This window comes from Apteryx rowi, unplaced genomic scaffold, assembly GCF_003343035.1.
Source record: "Apteryx rowi isolate R43461 unplaced genomic scaffold, aptRow1 scaffold_445, whole genome shotgun sequence".
NCBI classification, from domain to species: domain Eukaryota; kingdom Metazoa; phylum Chordata; class Aves; order Apterygiformes; family Apterygidae; genus Apteryx; species Apteryx rowi.
Window position 1 is genome coordinate 592,979 of NW_020450700.1, and position 19,799 is coordinate 612,777.

A 19,799-nucleotide genomic window follows, 5' to 3' on the forward strand; every position below is an offset into this window, starting at 1 on the left:
TTTTCTTTTTCTCCCAGCCCCATTCCTCTTCTCTATTATTTTCCAAGAATGGTGGTAACTGCTGAGCAAAATCTTCAATTTTTAAAAATGAATATTCTAAACACGTGGGGGGGGGGGTTAGGGTTGATTGGTGCAATGCACATACCTGCATTAGATGATGTATTTGCAGCCACATAAAGCTAGATTTCCCCCAGCACACACACTTCCGCCAAACATGTTATCAAGCTGCATCTGTCCCACACTTTCTGCCAAATATGAAGATAATGAATCCATGTGCTGCAGCCTCAAACATATTTAATGTGGAAAAAAACCATCGTTCAGGAAAGCAGGCAAGTAATTGTGTGTCTAAGCATCTGCTTGTCGTTGTGATGATCTTTTGGAATGGTTGCAGTGCGGTTTTGATGCAAAAGAAGTTCTTACACAAAGTGTTTTTGCAGCTGAAGCAAGCACTTGGCATTAAACAAACTGGAGCTTTCTCTGTGAAACAAATCAAACACTTTTACACTGGAAATGAGTTTTCCACAAATATTACTAACCATTTTTTTCCATGTGTACCAATGAAAGTTTTGTAAACATGGTAAGTTATGTGTATCACTTATAAAACACGGAATACTGAACAGATGACTCAAGGATTTGTTTCACTGGAGTGCCTTTACCCAGTATACCTAGTGACCTGTTGCTGTGCCTGATCCTTTTTCATGCCGCGTGTAAGCCTTGTGCACAGTTGGCCACAGGATGGGGGAAGAGGGATTGTAAGTCTGTTCTGAAGAGGATGCCCTCTAACAGGGCTCTTTTGCATTCAGCTAGGCGTCAAGCTGCACTCACGCAGTCGCCTTAAACCAGCATAAATCGGAGGGCTAGTGAGTAGGGTGGTCCTACCTATTTCTCCTCCCCCCTCTCCCGGAGGGGGCTGCTGGGGCGACTGCGCGGCGTCGGGGAAGTAGCGCAGGACCGAACTGCCTGGGTAGGGGAGGAGGAGCACGGCCAGTGACCGGGCACGCGCGCAGCCGCCGAAGGCCCGCGGGCCGGGCAGAGGCGGTGACGTCACCTGGCACGGAGGGGCCAATAGGCGAACGGAGACGGGGGGTGGGGCGCCGCAGTGCAGGCACGAGAAGCCGGCGGGCGCGCTGGCGCGCGTGTGGGTGCGGGACGTGGGTGCTTCTCCGTGCCATGGCGTGCTTCGGGCTGACTGTCGTGCGGCAGTGAGTACTGCGGGTGCCCCGAAGCCTCTTCCCGTGGGGGCGTCCTGTAGCACCGTGGGGAACCTTTGCCATTCCCCCGCTTGCCCCTCCCCCGCGATTTGGAGGCTGGCCCGGGTCGGTGGCGTCAGCGGGGCCTGCGGCCCCCCGCGACCTGGTGAAGCAGCTGGGGCGGTGATGGAGCCGGGCGCGCGGGCTCTCCGGGGTGCCATCTGCCCTTGGCTCGCTCGGACGTTGCCCTGGCTATAGCGACCGCGAAAAGCTGCGGCTGGGAACGTGGCGCCCGAGCCGTGCCCAGGCGTGCGGGAGCCTAGGGGCGACGGCTGCTCTGCATGAGGCTGGAGCTCAGGGGGGTCCATCTCCGGCAGCGGTCCTGTGTCACTTACAGTAGCCTGAGCCAGTTGGGGAGGGTTTCCGTTAGATGCTTCTGTCTTAACTCTCAAAGTGGAAAAAAATCTGAATGCCTGAGGAAGCGCTCACAGTGATCTCGTCCCTGCACAGGATACAACCTTTGCAGTGCTTTCCACGGGCTGTGTTATCTCCTCTGGAATTTTCTCATTTAGAAGATAATCCAGCTGAATCAAAAACACGTTCAGTAATTCAAAGGCCTTTGTCTGTGTTGGAGATCTTCTTGCTCAGCCATTTAACTCGCTCTGTAAAGTGCTCGCCTCTTTAATGATCTAAAGGCACACAGTTTTTCTAAAAGTCAAATGGAATAAGTGAAGATGCCATGCTAGTTTCACAGCTATCGTAATAGCTAAAATAAATGTTTGACTCTTGAAGAAAGTATAAAACCAACACTGTGTGCCTTAATGATATTTTTGCCTGACTTCAATTTGGTCAGGAAAATATTTGACCTGGCGGGCCTTTTTAGTTGCCTCTGGTGTTACTAGATCTTAGTAGGTAGATGAGTTGTTCTAGTGTATCTTAGTTCACTATCAAGTCTAACTATATCAGTATAGTTCAATATTGATTGAAGTACAGTGTTATACATAAAATTAGGAGGAGCTATTTGTGGACTCTTAAGTAATTGGTCATAAGACCTTTCCCCTGCTAAAAGCACTCCGGTGGGGTGAAGAGTTCATTTAGGAATGGTAATTTCTACTGTGAAATGTTAAAAGCAAGCACTGACATCTATGACTTCTTTAAAATGTATGTGGTTAGTTTTTTTTCTTTAAAGATACAGTGGATATTGACAAAGATCTTCAGTCAGCTTTCTCTGCTGGAAACATACGTATATGGGTAAACAAACGCCAGCTCCGGCTTCCTGCAATTGATAGCAGGAATATTGATGCTTGATTAGTATCACTGAAACAGTGATTTCTATTTTCTGATTTTCCTTGTGTTAGGAATTGCTTCTGAATTCCCTTAAAGACCTGAATTTGGTGACTTGCTGTTCTAGTTGCAGCCTTACTTTTAGATCAGCTAGGAAACATAAGAGGCTGAAATAATTTGTTAGATTTGAAATCTTCAAATGGGACTTCCACAGACACTTCAGAAAGCTCCAAAATTCATTCGATAGAAAATGGATAGGAGTTCCATCAAATGTGGTAACTTAGACTGTGCTTGTGTATGTTAGTCAATACTAGTGCTACTTGGAAAACTGCACATTCCTCCCTCCACCCCGATTGATTACCTGTAGGATAGACTCCATCCAGACTGCTGTATTTTCCTCAGGAAGATGGAAGTAGCTGTTCAAGACGTGGGCAGAGGCTGAAAAGTAAATTGCTGTATGCTATTCAGGAAGGAGTTTGAAGCATTCCAAAATAGTGTTTTCTCTTTCTGTCTTCAGTTTTCTAATTGGGGCTCATCTTGCGGACTTCTGTCCAGCAGTGTTGATAGCTCTCCACTTAAAAAGCAAGCAACAAGTTTGGCCTTTCTACTGCAGAAACTCAGGGAGGTGACACTTGACTCACATGAGCAGTCTCAGTGAAGTCAGTATTCGAACTTTATTCTTGTCAAATTTAGTTGTTAAATTTTCCCTCATTAGATACATCTGCAAATTGTTTTAGTTGCTCTTCTCTTGAAGTACTCTCGATTATGGTTTTCAAGACAGAGTATTTTATTTCCCAAAGAAAGTGGTGTTTATTCTAGTAGTTTATAGTTCTGTTGTCTTAAGCTGTGCTAGTTCAGGGTTTGCAATCAGCTCTGCTGCTGTATCTTTAATCTCTCATATTGGCTCCCTTTTAAAGCATAGAGGACTCTAGATTCTTCCTTTTTCTTCCCTCCCTCCAACATGGATTAGTTGTTCTAATAGATAATTTTTGCTTCATTTACTATTAATTTAAGCAATTACTTCCTTCTGTTTCAGATTCGTTTGTGTTAGTAAATATTGAAGACATGATTGGGATTGACAGCTTGAAAATACTTTTATTTTCTTGTGAGATCTTCAAATATGTCTTTTTGAAAAGAGGCTATACTGTACTCTCATTTTTCATATTCTGACTCTGCCATCTTTTGTTTGTATCTACTATAATAATCTTTTTGAACTTGGACTAAAATTACGATGAGTGAAGTTTCTTGGTTTTGTTTTTTTTTTGTTTTTGTCTGTAATCTCTTTCAGTGCGGAAACAAGATACAACAAAGACAAGATACTGCAAGGTTAGTATCAGTCATGCTACTAGCTTGTTAGAAGGGTAAAACTATGTTTCCCTGAAAAATGAGAACTCCCATAATCAAGTGTTAACATATTTAATATTATTACTGAATAATAATGTATACCTTAAGAGACCTTATTTGCAGGTCAGTACATTAGCTTGATAACTGTAGTGAACTATGATTCTAATAAGCCAGTCTCCTCAAAGTGTCTAGAAATAGTGGTGTGCTTCTGGTACTTTCAGGAGTGTTAGAACACTTCCTTTTTCCAAACAGGAAAAAAAGCTATCTGTAATCAAATAAAACTATAGCAGCACCTGTTATTAAGGATGCCAGAATAACACACAGCACTATGTTAAGTCTTAGCAGTTTGTATCAAGCCTGGGAAAAGGGGTTCTGGGTTTCAGATGAGAAGTGGGAGTGGTGCAGCTCTGGCAAAGAACAAACCAGGTGCATGTGTATTCGATGACCAGAGTTGGTAGGGAGCTGCAGAGGGATGAATGACAGTCATGTTGTAAAGGAGGTTGTTGCTGTGAGAAGGTAATCTCTCCCTTGCAGAAAAGTATAAAGTAGAGCAAGGAAGTGTGAAAAGTGAAGATTAAGTGCTTGAATTAATCAATCCCAGTTCTTTCTGTAAAGACTGTCTGTAAACAAAACTTAAGCCAGGCTTTTCCATAGTGATTGCTGACTTTGTACACCCAGAACTAAAAAATCTGAGCTGTTTGGGTGTCTTCAGGAATACTGAGTCTCACAGCTGCAAGGAACCTAATGAGATTGTGCTCAGAATAAAATAAATTGTATGCAATGCTACAGGCTGTGAGGAAGAATTGTGCTTCTAGATTTTCCTACCTTTGTTTTGACATTACAACTTACAGTTCTTGCTGCATGGCCTTTGTGTTCATAATAAAGAGAATAAAGCTTCATGTTCTTAAAAGTACTAATAGTGTCTTTGTAATTGCTACTCCTGTGTGTCAGATGATATGTAGTAGGCTTCTGTCCCCCTCTTACCCCCCAACTCCTGGACTTCTGATGTCCTATCTCATGCTACTGTAAGCTTATAAATAATCAATTGTTTATTTTCTTGGTGAAAATTGTTTTTGTTGTTGTCTGGATATGATGGGAAGTGCATACTCTGCTTTGGCTTCCTACAGAAATAAAATATTTGATAAAAGTGTGGACAAAGCCATTTGTTACACATTTGTCACTCCACCACAATTCTTGGTTCTCTTACAGATTCTCTGAAGCTGTGACAGGACCAAACCTTTATGCCATTAAAGCTGGATTGCTATAATGCTGCTTTTCTCAGCATTGCCCAAGAGCTCTATGATGAGTTAGTTCCAGTCTGCTCTGTCTGAAAACAGTGTTTTGAAGGGTTACTTTTCAGCTAGATTTGCTATACTTACTTGCTATGAGCAAGTATTTGCTATACTCACTTGTGTGAGCATTAGTGTCAATGTAAGAAGTAGAGGAGTAGCAGAGAGGAAGAGACTGTAACAGACTGTGTTTACATCAACTATAAAATTGTTGTGAAACAAAGAGTATTTGCTGTTTTTTTTTTTTTCCCCCCCCCATTATACAGAATCCCTTCTTGTTGACTCATTCCTTTAAGGCATTGTCAATGTTAGGCAGTGGGGAGGAACAGGCATTTCATGTTTGTTAGGGCTTGCCTCTCCTGATGTGCATGTTTCTTCCTGTGTGCATTTTAGTATAAACGACATCTCAATTGTATTGTCTGTTTGTTTTTTCTTATTATAATCAACAAATTTCTTTGAGTTTGATTTTTTTTTCAACTGTGAGACTCCTTTAGCAGGAAGCCTGCCAGAGACTATTCTAAAAAGGACAAGTGATTTAAAATGACTACTCACATGTAGAAAATGAAGGCCTCTGTATTATGATTAACTTTTGGAAATACATACGTTAATATAAATAAAATCAATAATAATCTTTCTGATTTCCTAGCCTGTGTGCCCTGTTTTCACTCAATTTGTGTGATTGAGTTCAGGGAAAACCAGAGGAGCAGTCATTTTTACTAATACTTGGGTCTACTGAAAGAAAAGGACTTTATTATTGCTGAGCAGATTTTCTATTGCTATCATGCTTGCTCAGCTGGTAAATTATCTAAAATTTGCATGTCTTAATGTTGATGGGTTTTTATTTTGCAGGTCAAGGAGTGGATGAGCCCCTCTCTGATATTGGTTTCAGACAAGCAGATGCTGCTGGTGTATTTCTCAGTAATGTGAAGTTTACCCATGTCTTTTCAAGTGACCTCCTTCGAGCAAAGCAGGCAAGTGCTTCTTGAGGTGATTGGATGTAAATATTAGCTTCAGTATTTTGCATTTATTTGCTATTGATGGTGCAAAAATATTACAGTGAAGGAAAGCCAAAAGCAATTTTGATGGATTTAAAACTAAAGTTGGACTTGGGTAGAATTCAAGAAGACCTCTGAGCAAGGAAACTTTAAAGCAAACAGCTGAGTTAGGAAGTGATGAAGGCTGACTTGCTTTTTTGGATGTCATGCAGTGTTAGTCTTTTAGTCTGCCATTATTTTATATATGCATAGGTTCTTGCTAAAAGTAGTAATGAGGACTCACATGTAACATAGGCCTAAGTCAGTTTTTCTTTAAAGAATCAAAACAAATTGGCTGTGGTATAGCTGTTCACTGTGGCTGCATGCTGTGTTCTTTTGAAGAATGCAGGCCAGTATAAGCAAGATCAAGTTTTGCTGTAAAGTCAGTGCAAGGATCAGTGAATATGTGGAAAAGGCAGATTTTGGCAGGACTGAATGTAATAGCATACCCTTCACCTTGATGCAATATTTCAATAATTTAATTAAAGAGGAAATGGTGCTGATTACTGAGTGGGGTTATGTGTGATTTTGTGTGCAAGATTACAAAATGATCAAAAAATTTAGGGAAACAAAACTATTAAATGGAGAGACATAGATCGGCTGTTATAGGAAGGTCACATCTCCTGTGGAAGCCCTCTCCTTAAATATTTGTCTTCTGTTACTGATGCTGTGGTTTCAGGAGACATGTAGGTTTCACATGATTGAAACTATGAGGAAATTCTCAGTAGCCCTGCTTGCTTCTTGCTTTTCCCTCAGTTGTGCTGCTACAAAAGTCTGTGAAGCCTTGTTGCAAACCAGATCAACAAAATCTAAGTTAAAATCTTTCTTTTTAACACATTATCTTGCTGATCCGTTTTGCAGCACAGTCCCATAAACTGCTGTAGCAGCACAATTTAGGCCGAAAAGCGAACTAGAGAAGGAGAGGAAGCACAGGATACACAGTCTATAAGCAAGCCTATCTTCTTTAGACAGTGTCTTATGGTTCTGAGTCTTGCAATGCAATAATAAAGGAAGTGACTTGTTAGGCAGTTAAGTGTGTGAATGGCAGTAATTATGTTTTACAAGTTTAATACTGTTTTTTAATGTTCTTAAGACTTTCTGTGCTATGTGCCTGCCTAAGGGGTAACTTTTTGAAATGCTCAGCCATTTCAGAGTAAGGTTGATATATATATTTTTGTTCTATATATTAGAGACAGCCTTTTCCCTGAGAAGCATGTGGAAATGTTTTACCATTCTTTTGAAGAGCTATCCAAACTTTGCTGAGTCTTTCCAAAGATGTGTAAAGCTGCAGTTTGCACTTGCTTAGATACTCCCTTTTTTGGCAGCTGCAAATTTATGAAGAGTGTCCTTTACCATACTGTCACTTCATAGCTCTAGTATGAAAGGAGTGTACAAGTTGCCTTGCAAAAGAGAAAACAAAAGTTGTTAAAGAAATTGTTAGTGGTGAAGTTCAGTTTTTCTTGCATTGTCTCTTCTATCTGCTGTAGTCAAGGTGTGCACTGGTCTCTGAAACCAGGAGAGGTGCATGGTCCTCTGGCTACTGCCCATGGCTGGCAGCTAAGCATTCAAGTCTGAGCGGGTCAGGAGAAAATGAAGATTATGTGAAGAGAATTGGACTAGCTGGGCAAAAATTCCAAGAGATGAAGGAAATACAAAGTGAGCATGTAGAGCAAATGAAGAGACAGGCTAGACAGGGGAGCCTGTTTGAGAGAATAAGCCTAGAAGGGGAGGGGTTGAAGACTAGCTTCAAAAATCAGCAGTATAGAAGAGTGCAGACAGACCTGGAATGAAAAATAGAAGGCAACTTGTCAAGCAAGCTGGGATTTGATGTGAACAGAACGTAACTCTTAACACCAAAATCTGCAGGGGAAAATGAGACTTACTGTGTGATGACTGTGCTGTTAAGACACAAACTCTGCAGTAGAGAAGATAGGTTCAGGACTGGAACAAGTTGGACCCTGAAAAGAGTAAGAGAAGCTCTGGGCCTTTTCCATGTGCAAAATGGGGATAATATCCCTTCTGTCATTGTAATACTGTGCAAATTCAGTAATGTTTCTGAAGCATGCTGATATTCTACTAACAAATAGTGTAGGAAAGGCTAGAGGAAGTTCATCTCTTCCTCAGAGCAGGTTTTGGTTACAGCGCTATAAATGGGGCATGAGCCTTCCTGTTCAGTGTCTACAGTTCATACTCTGAACTGTAATGCTCAGTAAGTGAATGTAGTCTATTGTCTGTACTGAATAAGATCTTAGTCCTGGAGAAATTGCAGGATGTATTCGTACAATTAACTATACTATTCATATATACAAGGAAATTGACTCAAGCTTGTCTGAATTTTGACATTATTCTATGACAGATACTTAAAGTTGCAACATAATCTTTTGTAGGCAATACGTTAAATACATCATAAAATCCAGTTTAGTACATCAAAGCTTATTATTCTTTGCCAGAATCCAAGGAGAATTTTCAAAATGAGTTTTTTGAATGTAGATTTGAGTGGACATGGACATTTAGACTTCTAGCTGGTATTATCAGTCAAAACTGCATGCGAGTGCAGTATGGCCTTCTGCTCATATGTTCCACAAAATATGGAGCAGGTTAGTCCTCCTTCAGTTCCCATTGTTGGCTGTGACAGCCAGACAGCTGTCTAGTATCCAACTCACTAGTCTGTGTTAACTAATACTTTTTCCAGAATGGTATCAGAATTTCCTCTTGGTCAGTTGCCTTTACTAACTTCCTTCCTTCCCCTCACTCCCTGCCCCCCCAGTCATATGCTTCCTTGGAAGAAAAAAAGCTGTATAGGAAAAAAACTCGAGACATCTAGACTATTGTTAAAAGCAAACTAAGCCCTTTGAGTTTTCCTCTGTCTCTTTTTGGCCATGCTGTGTTCATCAAAAGCCGGGTAAACAAAGTGACCTGGATTTTTTTTTTTCCCAAGTATTTCATCCAATACATGTCTCCCTCCCAACAGCAAGGCTGACACTTTATATGTTGCTGACAAACATCCTCCTGCCTCGAACTGCTTCAAGAGTATTTGATTTCAGAGGTATAATAAGTAGCCACTTGCCAGAAGGTAATTTGATTTGTTAGATGCTATGTTTTGGCAGCCAGAGTAACTGATCAGTTTTTAGGAATGTACTGCTTGTGAGTCTTTAACCCACACACTACACATAAGAGATCATGCTGACACATTCTTTTCTGAGTGACAGTATACTCAAGAAAAGATGTTGCATTTTATCCTAGTAAGTCCTGTAGCTGATCTGTATTTTGCTGCCTACCTTTCATGGGTGCTAAGTGTCTCCAGTAGTTGTGGACTTTGAATTATGAAAGAACTTATGGGAGATTGCAGCTTTTCTACCTTTTATGGCCTGACACGGCCATATGTGCAATTTTGACAGACACTAGTAGATGGAAGGATTTTTATCTTGTGTATTGGTTTGTTGGGTACTACTAGTGTAAGTCACGTTGGTTGTGGTTTTAAGGTGGTATAGCTGTCCCATGAGAAAACAGTTCATTGATGTGACTGTATATTCACTTTTTAGACTGCTGCCACAATTATAGGAAAAAATAAGTTTGGCAAAGATTTGGAAATAAAGTATGATGCAAGACTTCGAGAGAGAGTAAGTGCCATAAGAATTTGTTTTTAATAATGAACATTTTGAAAATGTAACTTACTGCTGATGGATCCCTGGTTTATTAAAAAGTTGGTTTAACAGTGGGGAGCACCGTTTGATGTGTTTTTAATTACTAAGAACTGAACTCTTTACATGAGGTACTAAAGTTGTTTGCCTGGGTGCAGAATGTTGAAGCAAAGGCAATGTTTAGTGATAGTGGTATAACTGTGATGCTCTAAGGATTTATGTAAGACAAGGTTTATGTGTAGAAGTAATTATCTTAAATTTAATCAAAAGATTAGTTATGTTTTCTAAACACATGTATAAAATGGTAAAGATGCTCCCTTTGTCTGTCTTTGCTTGCCTTGATGGCACAACTTGATCTTGGCTTTTTAGCTGTTTATACCTTTCCATTAGTACAAAGACTAATGGAAAACTTTCTAGTCATGATGGAACAATCTGTCTTCCTGAATAACCTCTTTGCATAATAAAAAACATAATTGTACCTCCTGTCTGTTTTTAACTGTTTTGATCAGAATAAACTCAATGCTGGCTGTTTCTGCTAATATCATTCACCCTTCAGATATTACATTGATAGCTGAATTTTAAATAAGAAAATACTGCAAAGCCAAAAGTGGGATGGCAGATTGCTAGCAGGCAAATGAAAGTTTAAAGAACAGAAAATGATTGTAGCATTTCACATTTTGACCCTCTTGAAGTTCTGTTGGAAATTCCAGTTCACCCTCTGAAATCAGACACATGCCTCCCAATCATCTTTAATTGCTTCACAACCTGATGTCTTTGGAAATATTATGGGCCATATTAGAGTTTTATAGACTAACCTCAACTTTAAGACTCTTCTGCATTTTTTCTCCTTCATGGTGTTTGTATGGATGTGTAGAAATGCATATACACTCTCTGCACACCAGATTGTGAGGCACTGCTCTTTATAACTGGAATTAAGCTTGAATTGCATGAAAAGAAGCTAAGTACTTTAAAAGAGCATATGTTGGTGGTCCTTTTAAGAGAGCTCTATTCTCTCATGCCTTGCCTTCATGAGGAGAGTCTGGAAAAATCTTTGAGTATAGGATTTCCTTTTCAGCAGTTTCAGAGCACTTATTTCTTCACTTTTTGTGTTCTTAAATTGCCAAATTTTTGCTTTAGAGGAAGTGATCAAGATGCTGAAACAAATGTATTTCAGTCTGTTTAAATTCTGAGGGCTGTAATAAATTAATCAGTATGGCAGCTAATTGCATATCCACAGCATAGAAATCAGGAAAGTCTCAGTAATGATCATGTGAGTATCCTAGTCATAAACACCTGGATTGCTGGGTTGTGCATAACTGAGGGTTTGATAGTACAGTATTACTCCTTACTTTCTTAAAAATACTGCAGCATTGTCACTGTCTTCAGACTTTCCAAGAAGCTTTCCACTTGAATACACCTTTCATCTATTAGCAGTACTGCAGTGGTAAGAGTATTAATCTGTTATGCCACTGTTAAAAGAGATGCCTTGGAAAGATCTTCAAGGTCAAAAATGGTAATACATATCCAAGTGTATCTATCTTCTAAAATACATTAGAGACCATAAAAATTATCTTTTTTAATGTGACTTCTAGTTTTTCTAGAATGCATAGTTTGTATATATTGTTTGTTACTACTGTTTCAGGTATGAGCCTTGCATGAGGGGGTTCTGTCTCAGGAACAAGCATATCATTGAAAATAGTTAATCGCCTGTTCCCAGACACCATTAGCATATGTTCTTTAAAGCTTCTCCCACACACACACCACCACCACCACAGTCCACAGCAATAATGTAAGGTTTCCTCCTGCCCCCCCCCCCCCCAAAAGAGGGGAGGCTATTGTTTATTTTTAATAGATGGACTACTTGCTGGTTTTTCCTTCCTTTTAAACCACTCTAATTTTTAAATGGACTCATTCTCTGTTGTAGAGACTTTTCAGAAGGTCCATAGAGAAAATGTTACTTTTGAAAAAAAAATTCCCTGTTGTCTTTCTACAGCTGAAAAGTAAATGGAGCTTATCATCCTGTGAAGGTTTACATACAGAGATGTTTGCAATGTAGCCTTAGTTACAAAAACACTTGAATTTTCTATACTGAGTGTCAGGTATATAGGAAAAAATATCTAGTCAAAGATCAGGCCTGAGGTAATTTTTTGAATGTTAGCCCTTTAAATGAGATGCTGCTCTTAATATATTTCTCTACCTAACATATATATTTTTTAAACTTAAATTGCAGATATAAAGACACATTCCTGCTGCCTCCCCTTGGAACAATGGGATAAAATGTGAAAACTAGTTAAGCCTGCACATTATGAATAAGCATCCAAGAAAACAAATCTTTTAAAAGATGTTTGCATTGAAAGTGGAACTGGAGGCTTGATATATCTGGCTAAACCCTGTCTCTGTAACTTGCCTCTTATAGAAGTATGGTGTTGCAGAAGGAAGGCCTTTGACTGACCTGAAGGCAATGGCAAAGGCTGCTGGAGAACAGTGTCCTTCATTCACGCCTTCTGGAGGAGAAACACTGAATGAAGTATGGTATTTATTTATTTGTGTCCCAGTTTCCAGGCCATTTCATCAGTGCAGATATAGCTATTGCTTATTTAGGAACATCTTTATTGAAAGTTTAGTCCGACCAAAGGTAGTTATTTTTCCAGGATAAAAGAATCACTTGACTTGATTGCAGTGGCTGCCAAGTAGGGAACCTCTTTAGAGCTAAAATATTGTTTCTGAGATTGATTCCTCATGAAGCTCTCATTGGCTGAAGGATAATGGCAATTACTCTTACCCTTGAATTTGAAGGGCAGAAAAGTTCTCTTATAATGTTCACACCATCAAGTAGTTTACCACTGATTTGAGATTTGTTTCAGATAAAATATTTATCTTCTAACTGAAGTAGTTATGTTTGTTTTTTGAAAGCTGAAATCTTAGTCTTCACAATATGATCTTCTGACCTTTCCCTTTAGGTGAGAGAACGTGCAAGGGATTTCTTTGAATTTCTGTGTCAGCTAGCTGTTGAAGCGGGACAGAAAGAACAAGAGATGCATAGTGCAGCAAGCAACAGCTTGGGAACATCTGAAGTAAAGTTGGTTTTCCCTTGGACAAACCATTGCAGTGAACCAGAACTTAACTCTAACGGTGGAGCTTCTAAACTATTAGATGCCAATATATTAGTGGTGAGTCATGGGGCGTACATGAGAAACTGGATTGGCTATTTTGTTTCAGACCTCAAGTGTACTTTGCCAACAACTTTAACAAAGTCTCAGTTGTCCTCTGTGAGTCCCAATACAGGAGTTAGTCACTTCATTATAAAACTTGATAATGAAAATATATTAAGGCCTGAAATCAACTGTGTTTGTCTTAATCAAGACTCTCATTTAGTGGGTGTGAGTGCTGAATGTGTAGCTCCAAAAATGTTTTAAGAGTCTTTAGAGGGGAAGTGATTTTAGATCATAATCATACAAGCTTGGGAAAACTTAGTAATTAATGGGATTGACTGAAGTTATTGGTACTACACTGCAAAATTGAAGAACTGCTACTATTTACCACCTTAAAATAACATGCAATTTGCATGGTCCTGGTACCTGCTATAAGTTGACACTGGAGAAATAACACAAATGTTCTTTATGAACAGAAACATAATACTTCTGCTCAGTCACTTGCATACATGTTCCTGCAGTGCATAGTTTTAAAAAGTTCTTACCATTAGCCCATAATTCTTTTGGTTATCTCCAGTTATAAGAATTGGGGCACAGGAGTGGGGGAGACTGGTACTTGAAAGATGAGGTGTACCATATTCTTGTTTCATTACAAAGTGCTATAATGTAATAATAAACACATGTTTTAAAACAACTTTTTTGAATGCAATAGTATAACTTGAAAAAGAACATTGTCTAGTGAGAGAAGTTTCGTGCAGGGAGAGGGGATATATTCCTAACTCTGCTACTAAAGCTGTGAGACCCTGGGCAAATCACTTTTCCTTCTGTAAAATGGGGATGATCGTATAAACTTACCTCACGGGAGTGTTTTGTAAGAAATTCTGTAAGTGTTGAGACCTCTGCTAAAAAGCACTGTACAAACAAAGTATTTATTTTTAAGCGGGATGAGGAACCTAATGCGCACATAGCTGAAACAAGTCTCCATTTTGAAAAGTAATCTTATCAGTATGGTAAATTGTACCCACCTAAAATCCTGTTAATTGCAATCATACATTTATGGGAGAGTATAATCTGAGGATATAGGCAAGTTTGATTGCTTGATGATTGCTTATAGTTATTGTTAGTACTGTTTTCCTTCCCCGCTGGGGTGTTTGTAGTGTTACTGTGTATGCTTATCTGATTTGTGTTATTTATAATCTCCAAATACACTTTCTTCATTTACATATTTTAAGCCTGTAAATAAAATTATTAAAGGCTCCTATATAGAGCTCCATTTCATCTCTACTTCCTTTGAGGCAAAAAAAATCTGTTAATATCACTCTACAAAGCCTTGCCCAGCTCATACAGTTTCTGTTTTTTCTGAAAAAATACAGGCCATTTGGTTAAAATGAAAGAGTACCTTTTACTCACAAAAGGCTAAGTATGGATCAGTGCTTTCCTGACTCTACTTGGAAGAACCACAAATGTTAAAATATTAAGGACATACTTAAATTGCTTGCAACTGTACCAAATTAACTAATTAACTATTTGATTGGATTTTTTCTAACTGCACTGTCCTGTGCACTTCAGACAACTTAGCTTCCTTGCCTTGGAGCAGTGACTTGAATTTTGAGGAGGAAGAAGAGGTTGCTATTGTTTCCTTGAACAGGTACCTGTACTTAATTGCAGCCCTGTTGAAAACTAACAAGAGAAATGTTTAAGATTCTGTACCTTGCTTCTTCCATTCCTGCAACTGTGATTCAATAGGGAACTTCTCTTGACTTGAACACTTAATGGGAGTCTGTTTCTGTTCTTTGTATTGTTAAGATGGTAGATTAACCAATCCTGATACTACTAAACTGGAGAGGATAAAGTGGGAGTGTTCAGTCCTGTGATGACCAAAGATAGTCTTCTAAGGTAGTGCTCTCCAGAACCTGGAAAGGACCCTAATGTTTTTTTACTTACTACAGGGCTTGTTTATCTAGCAAATGACTGTGAAATGATCTGCTACTGTTCTTCAAAAATAGTCGCAGAGAGGAAAGCAACTTGCTCATTCTCTAAAAATGGATGCTGAATAACTGGTATCAGCAGGGACTGGGCTTTGAACTTATAAGGCGTTACGTAATGTGAAGGACTGGAGTACTTTAAAGTCGGGTAGGCAAATTTAAATCAATGTATATTGAATTGCTGCACTGATAGCTAAACTTGCTACTTGTTGATCAACTGCATTCCTTCCACTTCTCTAAAAGTATAGAGGCAAGGCCACTTGTGTCTCTTTAGAAGCTTTGCATACCTCCTCTTTCCCAACATGAGGCAGTTCATAAATGTGTAAGTATCGCTTGATGAAGTTTTATGACGGTAGCTTTTTCAGCAAACATGGCACCTTCATATTAGAACATGCTGGGAAATTCAAGGGTTTTTTTTTGTAAAACATAAAACCAAGCTTTATTCAAAATGGCTTTGTTTCTAGTCGTCTTTGTTTCAGCCTTCATTCAAAACAAAGGTGTTGTTAAAGAAAGTATTCAATTTCAATGTTATTAGGAAGTAAAAATTTCTGAAGTCAAATAGTTGACTTCATTGACATTATTATTGATGTTATGTATGATTCCCACTCAAACAGTAACTTTGTATTTGTGAAAATAAAAAGGGCCTCTTTCAAATCAAAAGTACAGATACGACAGTGGTAGCTGGACAAATCACTCAAGATTTCTGTTTAAAAGTGTCCATAGGTTATCCATAAATAGCAGAAATAGTTCTTGACATTTTGAAGGAAACTTATGATGAGTACACAAGAAGGAAAAATGGGAATTTGAGCTTTACACAGACTATTGAAGCTTCTTGTGAAATGCATCTTCCTAGAGGGCTCCTGAATACTAGATTGATGATCACAACCAAAGAAGGTAGAAAAGTTTAATTGACTACTGACAGAGTTTATGGAAGAAAGTAGGAGGGGAGTTTTGTTCTTAAAATGCTTGTGCCTGATAGTGCATCTTTATTGCAAAAAGGTTACTTATATAGCAAGAGACTTTCCTATTGGTGCTTTAAGTAACTTGAACTTTTCCATAATTGCCATGTCTTGAATTTTGTCAGCCATTAGTTGACACTGGATCAGAACTGAGTAATACCTCTCAGTGCAGAAGCAGCCATGTTAAAAATGTGCAGCCTTCTTCAACTAGAAAATGAGTGGAGAGACCTAATACACTGTCTTTCATAAGTCACTAACTTTTGTTGTATGTTTCCAAACACACTGACTTTTGTGGTTCCCCCTAGATTAAAAAGGTTTCTCTTTTTCTTCCCTACCCTCAAACAGCTTAATTACATTTTGTTCTTGCTGATGAGATATCTTACAGGAACATCTACTTAATAGTATGCTTGGTTAAATGCTTTGCTTTTTCTTGGGTAATCCTCTTCCCTTGAGGACCTTTGACTCTACCAATACACTTTACCTTCTTTAATGTATTTATAGGTGTTTAGAATTTAGACCCATCCTAAGGAACCTGTGTGCCTACAGTTGTTTTCTTTACGTTATTGTTAACAAATTCTTTCATCTTCTGTTAGCTCTCAAGTAGGGCAGGAAGAAAGTACTTAAGTGTCTGCCTTGAATAATATCAAGAGACAAAACCATTCCAGTTTCCTAAATAGCACCTGTGTTGACAAAGCAACATTTTTCAATGGAAAATTTTGTAAGCCAGAAACTCCTAATTGGGACTTTAGAACACGGACTTTAGAACACATACTTCATTGGTACAAACATATCAGCTCAGTAACTATTTACAGGTAGTGTCTAAGGCTAGAAGGAAAGACCTTGCATTGTTACATTGTGAATTTTATTACTTTTGATATCTAAAATAAGTGTTTTGAAAAAGTAATTCTAGATATTTGTAGAGGACAGATCCATGAGACTTATGTATGGTGAGAGAGAGAACATGTTAAGTTCCTAAACAATAGATTGCCAGGGGCTGAAGGAGTATAAGCAATCAAGAGTGTTCTGCAGTTGCCCTGTTGTATTCTTTTCCTCCATATGTGTTCCTGGCATTGTTGGAGACAGAATACTGGCCTAGATGAGCCTACAGATAGCCCTAATATAGCTACGCTTTTTCTTCTGTATGCATTAAGAACAAGTGATTTTGGAAGCTTCTGAAGTTAATTGTAGTCTTTTTCTCCCTTTAAGTCCGTATATGGTACTGGTCTTTTTAAGACTTTGAACTGATGTTGAGATTCAACCTTTCTTTTTGCACTTTTAATAACCTGACTCTTTTTGTACATTTGTACAGTAATTCTTTACAGTTTATTGGGATAATGGGAAAGGAGAGCTGAAGTTGTAGATGGTTCTGTTAGGAATAGTAGCAAAAGATATAGATTTGAGAGGTTACTCATTAGTGGGAAATGAATGTTTTTGTCCTTGTGAAATGCCAGTTTCTAATTAGCGGCAGGAGACAAGGCCTAACTTACAGGGTGGATTTCCAGGAGCAGCAGCTGCCAAGATACAGCCAAGAGGTTGTGAAAGTAAATTGAGTTATTAAACACACTACCAGGATGATAAGAATTTCAAGTGATAAGGTACACTACTTTTGAATCCCTCTGTAAAAATAAATAAAATGCTGAAATAAATGTTAGAAACATCTCAGCTTGCCCATATAATGGCTTCTAGACAGATCTGAGAGAACCGATGTTTACTTTAAAGTTATGTTTTAAACTGGTGAAGATTAAAACAAAAACTATCCTGGCAGGCTTTCTCAGTTGGGCAATAGGAGAAGGCAAGGTGACGATGGAGATCACAAAAACCAAGAGAAAACTCAGTCCACTTCTTTTTAAGCTGATGTTTTCTTTTGCTGAAGTGTTCATTTGGAGCTCTGCTCCCAAAAAAGTGATGCTTCAAAAGGTGAGGAGTTATGACTTTCTTTGTCAAGGTCCTTGATCATATGTAAGCAGTACTTTACTAGGCCAGACTTGGTTTGGTAAAGAGAGACAAAGAGTATTGGAAAGTTCCGCAGATGGTAGCACCCTTCTCCCTCAGTTCTGGCTTCACCAACACCATCTTCTAGCAGGACTGCAAGTATCTAGCAGCTGTCAGATATGCAGCTCGACAGAGTGCATTGGTAATACCAATTTTCTTTGTCTAAAAATGTCAGTCCCTGTTTCAAGATATTTGCTTTCATTGCACAGTTCTCTGCTGGTTTTGTTTTCAGGACATAGCTCTGTCCTTGCAATAGTGGACTGCTTTTTGTTCTGTTTTGTACAGAATTTAAGTTGGATGCATTCTGAATCCAAGTTTTTGGTATTTCATGAGACTGTCTCAGATCCACAGCCCACATGCATGGAATTGAAATTTGTCAGATTTTCCCCAGATGTATCCCTGTTGCAAGGGCTTTGGCCATAAGCCTGAGGTTTTTGGCTATATAGTAATCCCAGGCAAATGGCAGCTGCGTAAGTGCAAACTAACTGTACAGTATGTGAGCTATTTCCATGGCATCCCTGGATATGGCAAACCTGCTGTATGGATGATCTGTACATGCATGGTAAATCCAACACTTTCCAGGTAGGTCTTGTACTGAGGAAGATCTAGTGTCACTTGCAGGCATCTCTAGGATTTCCTGGTATGTGGGAAGCCCTGTGTGAGCTTAGTGTCCTGTCTGCACATTAGAAGCTTGTAGTGGGGCTCCTGAGAGCACAAGCAGAGGATAATAACAGAGACCTTGAGAATATAGGTGCAGGATGATACCAGAGGCCCCAAGGATAAAAACACAAATCTTAAGTAGGCAGTAACTGATCAATAAAGGAATGCAGCCTTGAGTTCCTGGCAGAACCAGTTTTGGGGCAGGCTTGAGCATGATATCCTTTCCTTGTAATGGCCAGCTGGTTTATCAAACCATAATTAAACTGAAGAGAGATGACATGACATGCTAGACTTGATTGTGATAAATAGCGAATATATTTTGGAAGAGCCAGCTGTTGTAAACTTAAATCACTTAAAAGGCAGGGTAAAAAGGTTTTATTTCAGAAAGGTAAGCAAGGTAAGCATCACAAAATTAGTTAATGAAGTCAGCTGTACTGAAGAGCCTTAAATGGACTTCAATATGGAATGGGGGAGATCTATGTTTTTTAAAATCAAAGATGTAAAAATTATCTAGCTCTTATATCCCACTCAGGCAAAAATTACGGGGAAGATCTCTAGACCCACCTGGATGAATAATCATCTCAAAGAGCTAGTAACAGTGGGAAAGAAAGCCTATAAGGAATAGGAAGGAAGTCTTATCATAAAGTTGCATCTTAGATATAAAATGAGAATTTGCAAAACAAATTAAAACAAGTAGCAAAAAGATCTTGAGCTATGTGTATAGCTAAATAGAGAACAAGGAAAGAAATATCAGAACTGCTGCAGAGTGTGGATGGAATAGAGATTAGAAATTTTGAAGTATATTCCAGAAATAGTTACTTCATTTGCAGCAATATTGAGCCCAAAGGTTTGGTGGGGGGGGGAGGGGGGAGGAAGGATGGTTAATGGGGATGAAGATAGGGAACATACCACATTTAAAGCCAAGGATCAAAGAATTTAATACGCTGCTGTCAGGGAAATGACTAATCTTTATCCCAGAATTTGGAAAGCACATCTAAAATTACACATCCGTAAGCAAGCATTTAAAATAGATCTATCAAGTTAGGTGTGAAACTGCATGACTGGAGAATAGGAAATAATTTTTTTTTTTTGAGAATAGAGGATGAAATAATTTTGTAGAACTCTTAGTTTGACATTAGTGTTCAGTGTTTTAGAACGAATTTTTGGAGAATGTAATTAGAGGGGTAAACAGCCTGGAATATAATTAAATGAGGTTTTATTATAAGCAGATAACAGTAGACTAAACTGGTATTTCTTTGAAATGACTGA

At 38.8% G+C, this 19,799-nt stretch overlaps 1 protein-coding gene across 3 annotated transcripts; it reads left to right on the plus strand.

Moving 5' to 3' along the window:
• Positions 1-76: 76 nt before the first annotated feature.
• On the plus strand, positions 77-15,350 carry TIGAR (TP53 induced glycolysis regulatory phosphatase). 3 transcript variants are annotated; one of them, XM_026076969.1, is made up of 6 exons: positions 77-329; positions 3,763-3,800; positions 5,957-6,078; positions 9,684-9,761; positions 12,199-12,309; positions 12,743-15,350. In XM_026076969.1, the coding sequence occupies exons 1-6, from the start codon at positions 298-300 to the stop codon at positions 13,196-13,198; spliced, it is 837 nt and encodes a 278-aa protein (XP_025932754.1). In that variant the 5' UTR covers positions 77-297; the 3' UTR covers positions 13,199-15,350. The 3 variants fall into 3 exon arrangements, with proteins under 3 accessions (XP_025932754.1, XP_025932753.1, XP_025932755.1); XM_026076968.1 differs by lacking the exon at positions 77-329 and adding an exon at positions 1,116-1,202; XM_026076970.1 differs by lacking the exons at positions 77-329; positions 9,684-9,761 and adding an exon at positions 1,116-1,202.
• The last annotated feature ends 4,449 nt before the right edge of the window (positions 15,351-19,799 follow it).